The following is a 19,699-nucleotide window of genomic DNA, read 5'->3' on the forward strand; positions in this document are numbered from 1 at the left end:
GTATTTTTTAAAATTAAGGTATGCATTATTTTTTTTAGGCATAATGCTATTGCATACTTAATAGACTACAGAATACTGTAAATATAACTTCTATATGCACTGAAAAACCAAAAAATTCGTGTGACTCAGTTTACTGCAAGGTTCACTTTATTGTAATGGTCTGGAACTGAACCTGCAATATCTCCAAGGTATGCCTGTATCATTTATTAAGCACTACTATGTACCAAGCACTGCATTATGTACTTCACATATATCCCTTATTTAGTTTTCACAAGGCTGCAAGGCAACAGTTATTATCCTCATATTACATAAGAATATTGAATTAATAAGTGGGTGAACCATGATTTGACCTCAGGTTTGACTAACTCATAAATGCATTAGCTGTTTGCACTAAACCACCTTGCCAAAGGACATAGCTTCATTCTCACATTTTTGACTAATGGCTGCCTTCCTCTGCATTTTTTATCAAGTATTTTTAAATCACACATAATAATATGGAATATATATTATCTCTCAGATTAAGGGTACTTCAGTTCTTTCTATAATCCCAAATTTGCAATGTACTTGCAATTTTTATCTTAATTTATCTCTGAAAAATAATATAAGGATCTCCATAAACTACATATATCATATTTAGTTATAAGAGAATTATATACATATTGCATACATTTCCAAGCAATTAGCAGCTTAATTAGCTAATTAATTAGCTAATTAATTAGCTAATTTCCAGCAATTAGCCATTAGCAGCTTCAGCTAAAAGAACCTTCAGCTTGGTAGAGACTTCAAGGATAAAACATATATTTAGTTGAACAGATAACTATTCCAGTCTTAAAGATCTTTATAGAGTATGACATCCCAAATATCCCTCTATTGCCACTCACTTTTAGGGAATATCTTCTTTATGACAAATTAAAATCGTCCTTCCTATAATTCAAGCTCATTCTACTTAGGTCTGTCTTTCAAGGAGATAACTTAAGGATCTAACATACCTGTCATTTTGTTGCTTTATTGATTTTTAGCTGAAATTCTGTAATAAAAAATAAAGAGAAATACAAGTAAATTTGAAAACAGATTCCCCCCATGCTTCTTGAATCCTTCCTCACTCCTGCCAATATATCCATTTTTACTGCCCTTTTCAGTGCCTCTCTAATTGTTCCATGTTCAGAATGAACTGTGGAGAAAACATTACTAGTTTAGAGTGTTTAGTTTAGTACTCTAAACTAAGAGCTCAATGGCTAAGTTTAAGAAAAGTAGTACTCCAGAAAAAAGAATGAAGTTTTGCCATTTGCAACAGCAGTGGACTTGGAGGGCATTATGCTAAGTGATGTCAGTCAGACAGAGAAAGACAAATACTGTATGATGTCACTCTATGTGGAATCTAAAATATACAACTAGTGAATATAACAAAAAGGAAACAGACTCACAGATACAGAGAACAAACTAATGGTTACCAGTGGGGAGAGGGAAGGGGAGGGACAAAATGGGGTAAGGGTGTTAAAAGGTACAAACTATTATGTATAAAATAAATAAGCTACAAGGATATATTGTGCAACATAGGGCATACAGCCAATATTTTATAATAACTATAAATGGAGTATAACCTTTAAAAATTGTGAATCATAATGTTGTACACCTGTTATTTATATAATATTGTACAACTATATCTCAATAAAAAAAGTTTTAAATAAAAAGTACAAAACTGTTGACACATTAAATGTGTACAATGCTATGATTTGAGTCTAACAATTATTCTTTTTTTTTTAGCATCTTTATTGGAGTAAAATTGCTTTATAATGGTGTGTTAGCTTCTGCTTTATAACAAAGTGAATCAGCTATACATATACATATATCCCCATAACCTCTCCCTCTTGCGTCTCCCTCCTACCCTCCCTATCCCACCCCTCTAGGTGGTCACAAAGCACCAAGCTGATCTCCCTGTGCTATGTGACTGCTTCCCACTAGCTATCTATTTTACATTTGGTAGTGTAGATATGTCCATGACACTCTCTCACTTCGTCCCAGGTTACACTTCCCCCTCCCCAGGTCCTCAAGTCCATTCTCTATGTCTGTGTCTTTATTCCTGTCCTGTCCCTAGGTTCTTCAGAACCCTTTTTTTTAGATTCCATATATGTGTGTTAGCATATGGTATTTGTGTTTCTCTTTCTGACTTACTTCACTCCATACGACAGACGCTAGGTCCATCCACTTCACTACAAATAACTCAGTTTCGTTTCTTTTTATGGCTGAGCAATATTCCATTGTATATATGTGCCACATCTTCTTTATCCATTCATCTGTCAATGGACACTTAGGTTGCTTCCATAACAATTACTCTTATCTTGAATTTGTGTGATAAACTCTTAACCATTATTAAATTTCATGATGTTTTTGTTGACCACTGATGGAATTTATTTTCTATTTGCACATATGTAATTTCATAGATTGTTACAATACATTAAGGCTTAAATGCATACTTGGGTAAGGTGAAAACATATTTTGGAATCCATTATTACCAAAGACTCTAGAATTCTATAATATGATGAAGGAACCATTCTGTGACACTATTAGCAATACTCATAAATGCTACTATAATCTAGCATTTTCAAGACTCTATACATAGATAATAGCTTATGAAAATTACTTCTAAGAACAAATATGCTTAACTACCGGCCTTGGGATTATTAAGTACAAGCAATATTTTAAATTATATAGAAATGGTGATGCTTATTAATGTCACTTTATGACCAAGATATGTTTAATATGAAGTTTCTATTTTAATTTTTAAAAAAACTATATTACTATTTTAAAACCAATTGTCATTGGCCCTGCTAAAAAGCTAGTAACTTGTGTATCCTGCATACTGTGTTCAGTACATATTCAGTAAGTACTTAGTTGACAAGGAGCAGAAGTAAGGAAAATGCCAACAGTCTAATTCTTATTTCTAGATCCACAATGCCAGTAGGACAAGAGGTATACAGCCTTGATTGTCACTTAGAGGGATATAGTTTGCTTCTCTTTAGTCCTTGCACAAAGAAAAATAGTACAGAGCAATGGCTCTAAAAGCTTACTTCTGATGAAATACTACTCAGAGCCTCAAAAGAAAAAGAGACAAAAATGGACATGCTCTGCAGCCACCAACATTACCCAAGGTGGCTCCTGAAGAACTTCTTTGACTGGAAAATACAATTTGAAAATTACTAATATAGTGGACAGGAACACTGGATTAAGAGTCACAAGACCTGGGTGCACATGCTAGATATTCCAACTACTTGCTGTGCAACAGTTTTCAAAGGTGTTTCTTTTTTTTTTTTTTTGTGGTACGCGGGTCTCTCACTGCTGTGGCCTCTCCCGTTGCGGAGCACAGGCTCCAGACGCACAGTCCCCGGACGCACAGGCTCAGTGGCCATGGCTCACAGGCCCAGTCGCTCCGCGGCATGTGGGATCCTCCCAGACCGGGGCACGAACCCGTGTCCCCTGCATTGGCAGGCGGACTCTCAACCACTGCGCCACCAGGGAAGCCCTCAAAGGTGTTTCTTAACCTCTCTTGCACTTGGCTTTCCCATCCATTATATGGTCCCATATAACTGGTCAGGAAGAAAGTTAGATAAGGTGCTGTACATACAAAAGAACCTTATAAAGTGTGATCTACAATGTAAATATAAAGTATATTATAATTAACGGCCCACATGCCATGCAATAAGTAAAAACACTTTTCCCTCCCTACCACTCCCCTTCCCAAGACAACTTACTTATTTCACATATAACAAAGGAGTTTAAGGCTATCAAAATGAAAGCCCAAAAGTCAGATTAAAAGGAAAAAGTGGGAAGGGCAGCACATATAGATTTGTTTTCTATGGCTTTTCAGGATAATTCAAGTTAAGTTCATCTCCTACAACTTACCTAAAAGAAGGACTCCACCAAAATATCCACTGGTTTTTTATTTTAAATTTCCACTAACCTATTTTTTTTTTTTTTTTTTTTTTTTTTGGCGGTACGCAGGCCTCTCACTGTTGTGGCCTCTCCCATTGCGGAGCACAGGCTCTGCACGCGCAGGCTCAGCGGCCATGGCTCACGGGCCCAGCCGCTCCGCGGCATGTGGGATCTTCCCAGACCCGGGCACGAACCCATGTCCCCTGCATCGGCAGGCGTACTCTCAACCACTGTGCCACCAGGGAAGCCCCACTAACCTATTTTTAATAAACATTATTTGCAAGCATTTTTAATCGAAGTACACTATGGACACTCTTTTCTCTAGGCCCACATGAGCTTTCACAATTATTAGGTATGTTATCAATGCCCATACCAGATACCCTCAATCATGAAAAATGAATGATAAGGAAAAAGAATATTATTCATTTGTTAGATACAGACAACTCAAATGATTTAATAAATATGACAAAGCTGCAAAACTTCTTAGGAAAACTATTTGAAAGAGTTGGCACTGAGTCTCTTTAAATATACTATCAGTGATAAAGATTATAGCTCTTTAATTATAACGCCTATACATAAATGCATAGTTTTTGTTATAAATCATGTTACAAAGGTCTTACACATAAAACTATTTACTTTATCTTTCCTGCAACCTTATATCTATAAAAAATTTTGAAAAGTGGTTAGGGGAATTTTTTTTGCACACTTTGGTGGACTTTTATAAAACCACAGGTTTGAAATGGAGGAAATAGCTCCAGTTTATTTCTCTTGAGTCTTGGTTAAGTCTCTTAACCAGCAAACTGTATGGTTATCGTCCCACAGAAGCTGCAGACTGAAGAAATGTTAAAAGAGCAATGTTTTACCACCTTGAATGGGCTGCATTTCAATTGCATTCCAACTGTGTGGGAAGGTAAGAAAGTAATTCAATTCGGGTACAAGCATAATCTCAAAAACCAATAATGATGAACAGCTTACTCAGACTCTATGCCTATCCCTCTGATGCCCCTCCCACTACCACCTCTGCACTTTTCACCTTTCTGAATGCCAACGGAAAGCCTCTTTAAAGTACTGCTGTAGTGGAAGCAGAAGTTCACACACCAAACTGCTGCACCTTCTTACATAACCAACCCATTATTGAGTAGGGGAATTATGACATCAGCAGTATGTTAGCCAATTACTCTACTCAATAGTTAGTACCCACTGATTCTCACACTCCTGTGTCATTGGCTGAATTTCATAAGGATAGCTGCTATATTTTACTATCTTTAATTTGAACTAATTCTGATACAGGATTGATGCTTGGTAATCCATGAAACAACTATGGATATGAATGTGGCATATGCACTTAGCTGAGTGCCATTTTAGAATGCCAAAGTCAGGCATCATGCAGGGTGACACAAGAGTACCAAAGGGACAGCAAAAGACTAACATATGAGGCTCATATTTGTTTTCATTAGACCACCCTGAGAAGTGCCTAGAAATTTCACATTATAGGAGCCTCAATGCCCTTTCACACTATTTCCTGCACTAGCTGCTAGTACTTTTCAATGCAGCATGCCTTTAATCCTACTTCGGGTGGGCTGCGGAGGTGGATAGGAAGGACGCATTCTCTTGAGGTTTTCTTAGCCCCACAGAGAGCTAATAAGCTATCTGAAGCATTTAAAAATATTAACTGTAACCGTATAATGTGAGGAACAGCTCCAATACTTTGTCTTAAACATATACAAGTAGTAAAAGAAAAGTTCCTTACCATATTAGCTATTGTCAACCATCAAGAAAGGAAAAACCTATCTCAAAATCTCACATTTTAAAAAGTTACTGAAAAAATTCAGACATGAGACGCCATATTTGACATATTAAAATACTCTATGTTTTGTGTACATTCATAATTTATAGAGAACATGGATCAATTACCTCATATTCTTTCCATGAGCCAAACTCAATGTATTCTCTACCATAAAATGCCAGAATGACCAAGTGGCCTAAAATGTTAAAAGCAAGAAGAATTAGGTTAACATTAAAAATGAATTCTTTGATATCTAGAAGATATATGATTATTTTAAATTATTGAATTTGTGGATAAATACTAATTACCATACAAATGAATTATTTTTAAAGTATTTCTTTGTATAACTATATTTTTTAAAGTTTCCTATTTAGCCAAAAAAAAAAATGTTATATTGATTTTACAGAAAAGGAGAACTTTTACTTTTCAAAGAATCAGAATTCAAGTAAACATATTAATCTAATAATCAGGAAAAATTTAAGTGAGGGAAAATAATGAAGAGAAGAATTCTCTGAAAAAACCTATGCTTTTAAATTGTGAAGATGAGAGACCAGCCAGTTTTGAGAACAGCCCGATATAGAGAGGCAAAAGTGAGAATGGATTAGCAGCTGACATAACTTTGCTCATTCCTTAAAAATAATTAAATAAGATTTATTTCTTAAAAATAAACAAGCAGAAACAACATACAAACAGGTCACAAACCAGAGAAATTAATAAGATATACATGATTATTCAGTTTTATGGAAATTTTAAAAAGAAATCTTTGGTTGAAAGACAAATGGGCAATGTTATTTTAAAACTAATGATTTTTACTGGCTAATAAATTAAATTTAGGGTAACACTTACATATAAAAATGTAAGTAAGTATATTGTTTATATATTGTCATACCGTTTTTGCCCTAAATTTGGCCCATGATGTCAGAGATAAATTTAGTCCAAAGTATTCTGATAATTTAGTCAACTGTAAACAGCATCATAGCTGCCTGGCGTGATTTAGTTTTGTTTGTTTTCTTTTTTTCTTTAAAGGTAAAGGTGACATTAAGTGACAGTTGCCATAAATTTTTATGTCGGTCCATTAAACTCAGAAAAATAACAAAGCAAACAGGCACAGCTGAGTATATATGAACAGGGAACAGTCTAAATACACATTTTCGGGGTGACTTGAACATGACAAGACAAGGATCACTAAAGTAATCACAGGTGTTTGCTGTGTATTTAGGCGATTACAAGTCAGATACAGCAAAAATGCAATAATCTACACTAATTAACACACCAGAGTTCTCAGAAAGAACTCGGCAATTTTAACCCTATTATCAGATTTTCCTGTTACCTTATTATCATTATGACATATATTTTCTGACATGAGATATTACTGTACATATTTATTATAAATTAAGTGACTAAATACTTCATAACAACTTTGAGCAAAATGACTATGAGTTATACATACCCATAATCAGATGTTTCTAAGATAATTCTACCAAGTCCTTTAGCTTGGATTCTTTTCTCCAACCACCCTCACCTGTACTTAATTTGAGTGACTATCAAGTAAGAAAATTCAAGCTAATCTACAGTTATGTGTGTCCTCTACTCCTCTCCAAACAGGTTACAAGTAAAATCTCCTCTTTGAAGACATCTTTCGCCACCTCATTCTGAAACTAACACAATTGCTCAGGATCTCTTCATGTCTTGAATTATTACAAGTTTCTCAGACTCCATATCAGATCACTAATAATACAAATTGTCTTTGCCATTAATCATTTTAACTTTAAGATCCAATTAATTTCTTAAAGGCTGTTCTCATATAATATTATTCAATCACTTATTTAAAAAAGAATTGCAACTATGCTAGGCGCCACACATACAAATATTAAATATACACGGTCCACACACACAAGTAGCTCACTCACTACCATGCCAATCACAGCAAGATGCACCCTCCCTCAAAACTCTGCACTGGCCCCACAAGAACTTATTTTCTTGTTTCTTTCTATATTCTACAATGACTTTCTTCTCATCTCTGGCACAAATAATCCAAGTATCTTCATCTTGCCCTTCAACATTTATTGACTCAATACTATGTGCTTGGCAATATGCTAAAAGTTGATTAGGTATTCAATGCCAAGCAAAACACAGTTTTTTGTATTCAGGTCCCACCTCATCTGCTCCCACATACTATGCTAACTCTCTCAGTGGCTTTATAATTCTCCTGGTATTCATTTTTTGCACGCTCATTTTCTCATACTCCACAACTAATAGTAAACAAATCCTGCTGATCTGTCACCCATGTCAGGTGATCCCTTCCAGCACCATCCTGAGACCCAGGCAAAAAGAGTCACTGCCCTGGGCCTTACACTTTAGAGAACCCACTTTGGCCCCCACTTTGGTCCCCTGGCCAGGTACTTCTTCTTGAAGTGAGAAGTCTGCAGAGTTCAGGGCATGCTCTCTGACTCCTCAGCACTCTACCACAGCAGATTCCCAGGATCCCAAATTTACATACAGAGCCCTGAAGTATCGTCCCCAGGGCAGACAGGGATGCAGGCAAACCCACCTCTAGGCCCAAGGGGCAGTCAAGAGATAGCTTGCAAGGGGTGAGGCAAGGTTGCCTGGGAAATAGGCATGGGGACATGCTATGGCAAAGAACCTAGGATATGGGCAAAAGGAGGTAGACTACAGGAGAAGAACAAGGTGACAGAAGGCCAATTCTCCTTTGGCCACTATATTCTAGAACAGAACTCCTAAAAAAATCTGTAAATTCTAAATGATCATCCACCTCATTACAAAGCTATATCAGTCAAATTAGGAGGTAGAGCACATTTTATTTAACAGTTAACTGATTTGTAGCATTTAAATATTCAGAAATATAATGAGTGAACTTTCATTTATACTCTTGCACCCATTAGTGTTAAGGATGGGCCTGGTTTCTACATCCTATTTCTACTTATGGTTCACCAGTTTCAATCTTCATTATAGCACATCAAATATTATTATAAAAGTAGTGGCAGTAGAAGTAGTAGTAGCAAAAGTAGCACTGATAATACCTCCCACTGAAGGTCCTAGCATAGTACCAGGCACCTAACCTTTACTAAACTCTTTCATGCCTTTGTGTTACTTACAACCCAACTAGCTAGTTATCTTCATCTTATCCATGAGCTGAAAATAACAGAGTGGCAGAAGAAGGATCTTAACCAAAGTCTTTCTGAATTAGTAGCCCAGGTTCTTCACCCTATCCTTCCTTTCTGATGATTAAAACAGGTTTACCTGGCTTCAGACCACTCCCTGCTGATCTACACAGATCTGCCAGATTAATCTCTGTCAAAGACCTCTTTCACCTTAACATTTGATCCAGTTTTTAAAATATCCACTACTGGTTATGCTCTATCCAGTTAAGTTCCAAATTCTTAGCCTGATTTTTCTTTCAACCCCATCTGCTTCATTATTTCCTAAAACAACTCTTCAAATTCTTCACAGCAAAATCATACCTTGCCTCTACCTCCCACAAGCTTAACCCCTTTTCCACATCCCTCAGCCAATACACCTCCCTAAAAACTTTTAAGATCCATCTCATGCTTTACCTCCTCCCTAAAGACTTCTCTAACTACTCAAGCCCAGAATCTTTTCTCATCCCCAATTTTCTATATTCGCATAATACTGAGAGTCTCTGATCGCTCAACAAGTAAGTAAGCTATGAACTTAGGGTGTCAACCACAAAGGATATGATATACCTTATGACTTCATGTCACTTTATGGAGTTCCTCTTGTTGGAAGACACCATAGGGGAAACTGGTAAAGTGGCTCTAAAGACAAAGCACCTGGCTGATAATCCGCCTTCATCATATATTAGCACAGACTTTGCTGTTGAACTTGTACAGTAAAGTAACTACCAGCAGTTCATTTATGATTAGCAGACTTTTTGGTCCCTGAGCCCATTTTGATCTTAAATTTTTTGAGAACACCAAAGAACTTTTGTTTATGTGTATTATATCTAGTTGTGCAATGGCATATATTCAACAGCCAGCTTTCCCTCCTTTACCATCAAAAATGCCAAATTTGTAGTTTCAACTCATTTCCATGATGTAAATACTCCCAATGTGGCTAGTTTCAAGCTAGCAATGTGATATCTGAATAAAGATTTAAGAAGAGATTAACAACACTGGCTCTCTCGAGCTGGTAAGAACAGGCTTCAGTAGGTCACTACTTATATCTATCCATTTAACCATATTAGAAAACAAAATGGAAGGAGAAAGTCCAAGATGGTGGCATAGAAAGATCCTAAACTCACCTCCTCCCGTGGATAAACCAATGCTACAGCTACATACGGAACAATTCCCTATGAAAAAGACCTAAAAATTAGCCAAACAACTTCTGCACAGCAAACAGTAAAAGGGCAAACAGTAAAAAGGCCACGTCAAGATAGACAGCAGAGGCAGTCTCACCAAAAACCTCATCACAGTGTGGCAACCTGCAACAGGGAGGGATCTCACAAATTCAGAGCTTCTCCCTGAAGAGCGAGGGGTTCATGCCCTGTATCAGGCACCCCAACCCTTAGGACCTGCAACAAAGAGACAAGCCTCCAAAACATCTGGCTTTGAAAACAATGAGGCTCACATCCAGGAGACCCATAGGGCTGCAGGGAGCAGAGATACTTCTCTTAAAGGGCTTGAGTGCAGATTCACTCACCCTGGACACCGGCACAAAAGCAGCAGTATGAAAATGCCTAGACTACATGTGAAGAAGATTCATTTGCTCGTCTTAGAGCAACCACCAGAGGGACAGAGCCTGTTGGAACTCTCTAGGGGGGGCGGAGGAGCTGGTTAGTTTTCTGCTCTCCCTCTACCGTGATAATGCTAGCAGGTATGCCCTGACCCTGTGCTCTCCTGCGGCCCTGCAAAAGCTGGTGGGCACACCCCAGCCCTGAGCTCTCCTGCTGCCTCATTAAAGCTGGCAGCCATGGGCAGTATACACGGGGGACACTCCTTGATCATGTATCTGGCTCTGGTGGCCAAGGGGCTTGCATTCTTGGGTCCCACAGGACTGTAACAATAGGAAAGACAGTTGTGGCAGGCTACCATCCCCAAGGCACCAACAGGTAGCAGACTGAAACATACCCCAGATCTTTCTGTGAAAAAGGACAATTTACTTGTCCTATAATTTTATCTTGAGGGGCAGAATTGAGGCTTGCTACACAGAGCTAGAGACTACAAAACTGCTCTCAGGGAACACAGGCTGGGAAACACCATATTTGTACTGTCCCTTGGCTGTGCTACAGCTCTCTACTACCTCACAGAAAACAGCTTATACACATGACTGAAGCCCCAATTCTTGCAACTTTTGCCCAAAAGACAAGTCCAGGTCTCCAGCAGGGTTTATGATTGCAGTCCCACAGGACTTTAAAAGCTGTCTGAGGGTCTGGCTTCCCGTCAGCCTAAAGCAAGGTACTGACTGAGATACTTCCCTTTGGAACACTGATAGATAATGGGTACACCGTCAACAACTGGGAACTATCAGGAATAAATCAGGCTGCTTGGACAATCACAAAGGTTCAACAGACAACCAAGACCTAGGGTGAGGTTGAAAGACATGGTTCCTCTCCTAACACAACGCCACTCCTTCAAGACTGGGAAGGTAGCCGTTTCACCTAATATACAGAAACAAACACAGAGTCGAGCATAATGAGGACACAGAGGAACATGTTCGAAAGGAAAGAACAACATAAAACCTCAAAAAAAAAACCTTAATGAAATGGAGATAAGTAATTTGCTTGATAAAGAGTAAAAGATAATGGTCATAAAGATGTCCACTGAACTTGGGAGAATGGACAAACACATTAAGAACTTCAACAAAGAAATGGAAAATATAAGAAAATACCTAACAGAAGTCAAAGAGCTGAAGAATAGGATAACTGAACTGAAAAATATACTAGAGGGGTTCAAACAGACTAGGTGAAGCAAAGAAAGAATGAGTGATCTAGAAGAAAGGTCAGTGGAACTCACACAGAACAACAAAAAGGAAAAAGAATTTCAAAAAGTGAAAATAGCTTACGGGACCAATGGGACAACATCAAACAGACTACCATTTGCATTATAGGGATCCCAGAAGGAGAAGAGAGAAAGAGGCAGAAAATTTATATTTAAAAAAAAAAAAGGTTGAAAACTTCCTTAACCTGGGGAAGGAATCAGAAATCCAGGTCCAAGAAGCCTAGAGTTCCAAAAAAGCTGAACCCAAAAAGATCCACACCAAGACACATTACAATTAAAATGTCAAAAGTTAAAGAGGAAATCTTAAAAGCAGCAAGAGAAAAACAACTTTTTATGGAAAGGAACCCGCATAAGACTATTGGCACATTTTCAGCAGAAACTCTGCAGACCAGGAGTAGCACAATATATTTAAAGTGCTGAAAGGAAAAAACTTCCAACCAAGAATACTCTGTGTGGCAAGATTACCATTCAGAATTGAAGAAGAAATGTTTTCCAGCCAAGTGAAAGCTAAAGGAGTTTATCACCACTAAACCAGCCTTCCAAGGAATGTTAGACTGCAAAAAAGGGCATTAATTAGTAACAATAACTACAACAATAATATATGGAAGTATAAATCTCACTGGTAAAGGTAAATCTATTATAAAGATAGTGGATTAATCACTTATAAAGCTAATATGAAGATTAAAAGACAAACAAAAGTAAAAATAAATATAACTATAATAATATGGTAAGACGAACACAAAATAAAAAGATGTAAAATGTGCCATCAAAAACATAAAATGTGGGGGAGAGGGTAAAAAATGTAATTTTAAAATGCATCCAAACTTAAAGTTGTTATGAAGTTAAAATAGAATGTTATTTACATAGGCTGTTATTTGTGAGCCACATACTAGCCACAAAGCAAAAGCCTATGGTAGATACCAAAAAATAATGAGAAAGGAATCTAAACAAAACACTAAAGAAAGTCATCAAACCTCAAGAGAGAAGAAAGCAAGAGAAAAAGAAAGGAACAGAGAAGAACTACAAAACAGCTATAAAATAATTAACAGGAAGGCAGTAAGTACATACCTATGAATAACTACTTAAAATGTAAATAAACTAAACGCTCCAGTCAAAAGATGTAGAGTGGCTGAATGGATACATAAACAAGACCCATCTATCTGCTGCCTACAAGAGACTCACTTCAGATATAAGGACACACACACTAAGAAAGTGAAGGGATGGAAAAAGACATTCCATGCAAATGGAAACCAAAGAAAGCTGGGACAGCTATACTTACACCAGAAAAAAATAGATTTTAAAACAGCTACTACAATAAAAGGGCACTGGATAATAATAAAGGGGTCAATCCAAAGAGAAGACATAATATTTGTAAATATATATGCGCCCAACATAAGAGCACCAAAATACAACACGAATTATTAACAGACCTAAAGGGTGAAAGTGATGGAAATACAATAATAGTGCAGAACCCTCATAACCCACTTACATAAATGAATACTTCATCCACACAGAAAATCAATGAACATTACAGGAAGAAAACTGAAAAAATCATAAATATGTGAAGATTAAACACCATGATACTAAACAACCAATGGGTCAATGAAGAAATCAAAAAAGAAATCAAAAAATACCTTGAGACATTTGTATATTTTGGAGATTAATCTTTTGCAAATATTTTCTCCCACTCTCAAGGTTGTCTTTTTGTTTTGTTCACGGTTTCCTTTGTTGTGCAAAAGCTTTTAACTTTAATTAAGTCCCATTTGTTTATTTTTAAAACAATCCAATTAAAAAATGGGCAGAAGACCTAAATAGACATTTCGCCAAGGAAGACATACAGATGGCCAAGAGGCACATGAAAAGATGCTCAACATCACTAATAATTAGAGAAATGCAAATCAAAACTACAATGAGGTATCACCTCACACCAGTCAGAATGGCCATTATCAAAAAATCTAGAAACAATAAACACTGGAAAGGGTGTGGGGAAAAGGGAACCCTCCTGCACTGTTGGTAGGAATGTAAATTGATACAGCCCCTATGGAGAACAGTATGGAGGTTCCTTAAAAAACTACAAATAGAACTACCATATGACCCAGTAATCCCACTACTGGGCATATACCTGAGAAAACCATAATTCAAAATGAGACATGTATCACAATGTTCACTGAAACACTATTTACAATAGCCAGGACATGAAACCAACCTAAATGTCCATCAACAGATGAATGAATAAAGAAGATGTGGCACATATATACAATGGAATACTACTCAGCCATAATAAGAAATGAAATTGAGTTATTTATAGTGAGGTGGATGGACCTAGAGTCTGTCATACAGACTCTGTATGTCAGAAAGAGAAAAACAAATACCATATGCTAATGCATATATATGGAATCTGAAAAAAAAAATGGTACTGATGAACCTAGTTGCAGGGCAGGAATAAAGATGTAGACATAGAGAATGGACTTGAGGACACTGGGTGGGAGGGGGAAGCTGGGGCGAAGTGAGAGTAGCATCGACATATATACACTACCGAATGTAAAATAGTTAGCTAGTGGGAAGCAGCAGCATAGCACAGGGAGATCAGCTTGGTGCTTTACAATGCTTTACAATGACCTAGAGGGGTGGGATAGGGAGGGTGGAAGAGAGGCTCAAGAGGGAGGGGATATGGGGACATATGTATGCATATGGCTGATTCACTTTGGTGTACAACAGAAACTAACACAGTATTGTGAAGCAATTATACTCCAATAAAGATCTATTTAAAAAAATCTAAAAAAAAAATACCTTGAGACAAAAAGAATTGAAACACAACTTACCAAAATATATGGGATGCAGCAAAAGCAGTTCTAAGAGGGATGTATGGTGATACAAGTCTAGCTCAAGAAAAAAGAAAAATTTCAAACAAGCTAACTTTATACCTAAAAGAACTAGAAAAAGAAGAACAAACAAAGTCCAGAGTGAGTTGAAAGAAGGAAATAACAGTGATCAGAGCAAAAATAAACAAAATAGAAGCTAAAAAGCCAGTAAAAGGGAATGATGAAACTGAAAACTGGTTCTTTGAAAAAATAACCAAAATTGACAAACCGTTAGCTGAATTCTCTTTACCAAGAAAGATAAAGAGGGCTCACAACTGAGGAGCCTGCCTGCTGCAACTAAGACCCAACGCAACCAAATAAATAAATAAATATTTTTTTTAAAAAGAGACAGCTTAAATAAATAGAATCAGAAATAAAAAAGGAAATGATACAACTGATAAACAGAAATACAAAAAATCATAAGAGACTACTAAGAACAATTATACGTCAATAAACTGGACAACCTAGAAGAAATGGATAAATTCCTTGAAACATAGAATCTTCCAAGACTGAATCAGGAAGAAATAAAAAATCTGAATAGACCAATTTCTAGTAAGAAGATTGAATCAGTAATAAAAAATCCCCCAACAAACAAAAGTCCAGGACTAGATGGCTTCTGTGCTGAATTCTATCAATCATTTAAAGAAGATTCAATAACTATCTTCCTCAAACTCTTTTAAAAAAACTTAAGAAAAACCCTTCCAAACTCAATTCACGAGGCCAATGTTACCCTGATACCAAAACCAAACAAGGACACAACAAAAAAAGAAAATTATAAGCCAATATTCCTGATGAATATAGATGCAAAAATCCTCAACAAAATTTACCGAAACGAATTCAACAATGCATTAAAAAGATCATACACCACTATCAAGTGGGATTCCAGGGATGCAAGGATGGTTCAACTTCTGAAAATCAGTCAATGTGATACATCACGTTAACAAAATGAAGGATAAAAATATATGAACATCCCATAGATGCAGAAGAAAGCTTTTGAAAATATTTAACATCCATTTATGATAAAAAAGTCTCAACAAGGTTGTACACAAGAAGTGTATCTCAACATAATAAAAGCCATATATAACAAGCCTACAGCTAAAATCACACTCAGGGGGGAAAAGCTGAAAGCTTTTCCTCTAGTGAACAAGACAAGGATGCCCACTCTCACCACTTTCATTCAACATAGTATTAGAAGTCCTAGCCAGAGCAATTAAGGCAAGAAAAAAATAAATAAAAGTCATCCAAGTTGAAAAGGAAGAAGTAAAACTGTCATTATTTGAGGACAGCATGATATATATATATGGTCTAAAGACTCCACCAAAACATTGTTATAATTTTTTAAAGAATTCAGTAAAGTGGCAGGGTACAAAATCAACATACAAAAATGTGCTGCATTTCCATACGTTAACAATGAGCTATCTGAAAGAAAATTAAGAAAACAAAAACTTTACAATTGTATTAAGAAGAATAAAATACCTAGGAATAAATTCAAGAAAGGAACTGAAAGGCCTGTACACTGATAACTATCAATATAAGATAGTGATGAAAGAAGTTGAATGAAGTACAAATAAATGGAAGGATATTTCATGCTTATTATTAATAATAATATTGTTAAAATGTCCATATTACCTAAAGCAATGTACAGATTCAATGCAATCCCTATCAAAATACCAAAGGCATTTCTAGCAGAAACACAACAATCTGAAAATTTGTACGAAACCACAAAAGACCCTGAATAGCCAAAGCAATCTACAGAAAGAAGACCAAAGCTGGAGGCATCATGCTCCCTGATTTCAAACGATATTACAAAGCCACAGTAATCCAAACAGTATGGTATTGTCATAAAAACAAACATATCGTTTAATGGAACAGAATAGAGAGCCCAGAAACAAACCCACCCACGTATAATTAATTTACAACAAAGGATGCAAGAATATACAGTGGGGAAAGGACAGTCTCTTTAATAAACTGTGTTGGGAAATCTGGACAGCCACATGCAAAAGAACAAAAACTAGACTACTATCTTACACCATACATAAATAGTAACTCAAAATGGATTAAAAACTTAAATGTAGACCTGAAACCATAAAACTTTTAGAAGAAAACATGGACAATATGTTCCTTGACATCAGTCTTGGTGATGATTTTTTGGATCTGACGCCAAAAGCAAAGGCAACAAAAGCACAAATAAGCAAGAGGGACTACATAAACAAGAAGGATTCTGCACAGCAAAGGAAACCATCAACAAAACGAAAAGGCAACCTACAGAATGGGAGAAAATATCTGTAAATCATATATCCAATAAGGGGTTAATGTCCAAAATATATAAACCACTCATACAACTCAACAGCTTAAAAAAAACAAAACAGAAAACAATCAATCCAATGTTAAAATGGGCAGAGGTTGAATATACATTTTTCCAGAGAAGACATACAGATGGCCAAGAGGCACATGAAAAGATGCTCAACATTGCTAATCATCAGGGAAATGCAAATCAAACCCACAGTGAGATATCACCTCACACCTGTTAGAATGGCTATTACCGAAGAGACAAGAGATAACAACTGTTGGCAAGGATGTGGACGAAAGTGGACTCTTATGTACTCTTAGTGGGAATGTAAATGGGTGCAGCCACTATAAAAAACAGTATGGAGGTTCCTCAAAAAATTAAAAATAGAAATACCATATGATGCAACAATTCTACTTCTGAGTATTTAATCTGAGAAAAACAAAAACACTAATTTGAAAAGATATACACACCCTATTTTTATTGCAGCATTATTTACAATAGCCAAGATTCAGAAACAACCTAAGTGTCCATCAGTGGATAAATGGATAAAGAAAATGTTGTATGTATAAACAGTGGAATACTACTTGACCATAAAAAGAATGAAATCTTGCCATTTGCAAGAACATGGATGGACCTTGAGGGTATTATGCTAAGTGAAATAAGTCTGACAGAGAAAGAGACATACTGTATGACCTCATATGTGGAATTTAAAAAACAAAACAAATGAACAAGCAAAACTCATACAAAAAACAGGATGGTTGGTTGCCAAAGGGGAGGGGGATTGGAGGTGGACAAATGGGTGAAGTGGCCAAGATGTATAAACTTGCAATTAAAGAATATATAAGTCATGGGAATGTAATGTACAAATGGTGACTATAGTCACCATTGCAGTAGTGCATATTTGAAGGTTGCCAAGAGAGTAAATCTTAAAAGTTCTCATCACAAGGAGAAAAAAGAAAAAAAATTTTTGTAACTTTGTATGGGACGGATGGTAACCAGACTTACTGTCCTGATAATTTTGCAGTGTATACAAATATCAAATCATTATATTGTACACCTAAAACTAATATGTTAGTTGTCGATTATACGTGAACAAATAATATAATAAATATTTACTAAGTTGAAAATGACAGAAATAAAACCACTGCATCTTATAATAGTCATAATTTTATGAAATATATCTAAATTTTCCAAAAAAAACAATTTTATGAGAAGAGTGGCACGGTTTTACAGTTGAAACTTCACCAGGACTTCCTGGTGACCCCTGGGGACCTCCACTCACACTTCGAGCAGCATTCATATACAGTATACATTATGCACGGAAGGCCCTAGTGCGAAAAGACCCTACCAATAGTGAGAGTCTGGACTAGTTTGGTAGTTTAATTAGTTTTTCTCACCTAGCAATTATCTCAATATAAAGAATTCTAACTTTAGACTGCACTGAAAAGAAAGTTTATGCTATTTTGTGTGTGTATTTACATACATATATGCATACATATTATATTTCCCAATTCAACAACTCAAAGTGCTAAGAATATCAAGGAAAAAATGATAACTATAAAGTAAAAACTTCATTTGCAAGAGAAAAAATTTTATGCAGAGAATATTTATGAAGCTCATGTATGAATCTTCACTGAGCTGGACATAATCTTCAATTAAGCATAAAAGGTAAAATTATCTTCTACATTTTCACAAGTGGACAATGGTAGCATATGTACAAGATGATAAATCAGAGTTACATATTCATTGATTTTAAAAAAATAGCTTCTGTGAAAAGAGAATTATATTTTGGTTAACTCTTAAATTTTAGATTTCCCAATTTAATGTTTTTAGCAATACTTCTTCAAATTGATATTGTTAAACAGTTTAACAATATAAGCATATAAGTCATACTCAAGAAAAAATTTGTTAATTTAAAATTTACAGAACTACAGGTAATAGCCCGTGGTTTTATCTGACAAACTATATTCTTAACAGTAAGCGCTATTTTCCCTTGGCTCTAAATATCACTGTAGCCTGGTATTCTTTTCCCTTTTAAAAATATCAAGGCAAAGTTAAGTATGTTCTGTACCTCCTCCTTTACTTAAGCTTAGGCTGGAATTACCTTCTTCAAAGAACTGAAATAGGATAGCTATTGCCTAAACCAGTTTAATCCCACTAGCTACTTCAAACTATTATATTTCAAACCACGTCTATTCTTTTGCAAATATTATCTTCTCATTAAATTAAATGCCTTTGTGATCCCTTTAGCAACAACAGTATATATTAAAATTTAAACTATATTTTTGTAAGTCAAGGGTGAGTGTATTGAACATTTTTTCAAGGGCAGGCCAAAAAGTACCAAAGGTAATCAGATTTTTATGGGACTCCACTGTTGCTTTACTTTTCAGCAGAAGCTACTGATACTCATTTTCAGTTTTCTTTTATCAACAGTGTTAGGTGCTAACACAAGGCTGGGCAGTTTACTCACTTCTGCTCTTACAGTTTTTTACATGGAAGAAAAATTTGGAGAGAGGTCAAATGTTTAAATAATATAAGGATCACCATACATATTTACTAAAATAAATAAATTTGCCTTCTTTACATTCTGCCCTTTGTCAGGGTAATTAGTATTTCATCTGTTTTAGTGTATATTTCTCTTATCAATTATTGCTCTGTAATCTTTAAAGATCCTGCCCAAATATTTGAATCTGTGAACAAGAGGGATTACTTTAGAAGTTTACTCTAAAGAATTCCTTCTAATACTGAAAATGACTTAATAAAATATATAGTACATAATATCCCTTTTTGAAAACCATTTTGTTTCTGATTATATCTAGTTCCATGTTACTATTTTCAGCTGCCACCCTCTCCA

At 35.9% G+C, this 19,699-nt stretch overlaps 1 protein-coding gene across 3 annotated transcripts in view; it reads right to left on the reverse strand.

Annotated features, from left to right (window-relative positions):
* RFX3 (regulatory factor X3) overlaps positions 1-19,699 on the reverse strand; it is a 290,506-nt gene that overhangs the window by 243,366 nt on the left and 27,441 nt on the right. For 2 of the 3 annotated variants that reach the window (XM_027105786.1, XM_027105785.1), the window contains exon 2: positions 5,845-5,912. The exons of the other annotated variant lie outside the window; for it this stretch is intronic. Coding sequence is in view for 1 of the 2 variants with exons in the window: in XM_027105785.1 (XP_026961586.1) it covers positions 5,845-5,888 (44 nt within the window). In the remaining variant the exon portion in view is untranslated. The remainder of the gene's footprint in view (positions 1-5,844; positions 5,913-19,699) is intronic. 3 annotated transcript variants of the gene reach the window in all.

The sequence above is a fragment of the Aethalodelphis obliquidens genome, unplaced genomic scaffold (genome assembly GCF_003676395.1).
Source record: "Aethalodelphis obliquidens isolate GAN/ISIS:26980383/991018 unplaced genomic scaffold, ASM367639v1 scaffold7, whole genome shotgun sequence".
In the NCBI taxonomy this organism is placed as follows: domain Eukaryota; kingdom Metazoa; phylum Chordata; class Mammalia; order Artiodactyla; family Delphinidae; genus Aethalodelphis; species Aethalodelphis obliquidens.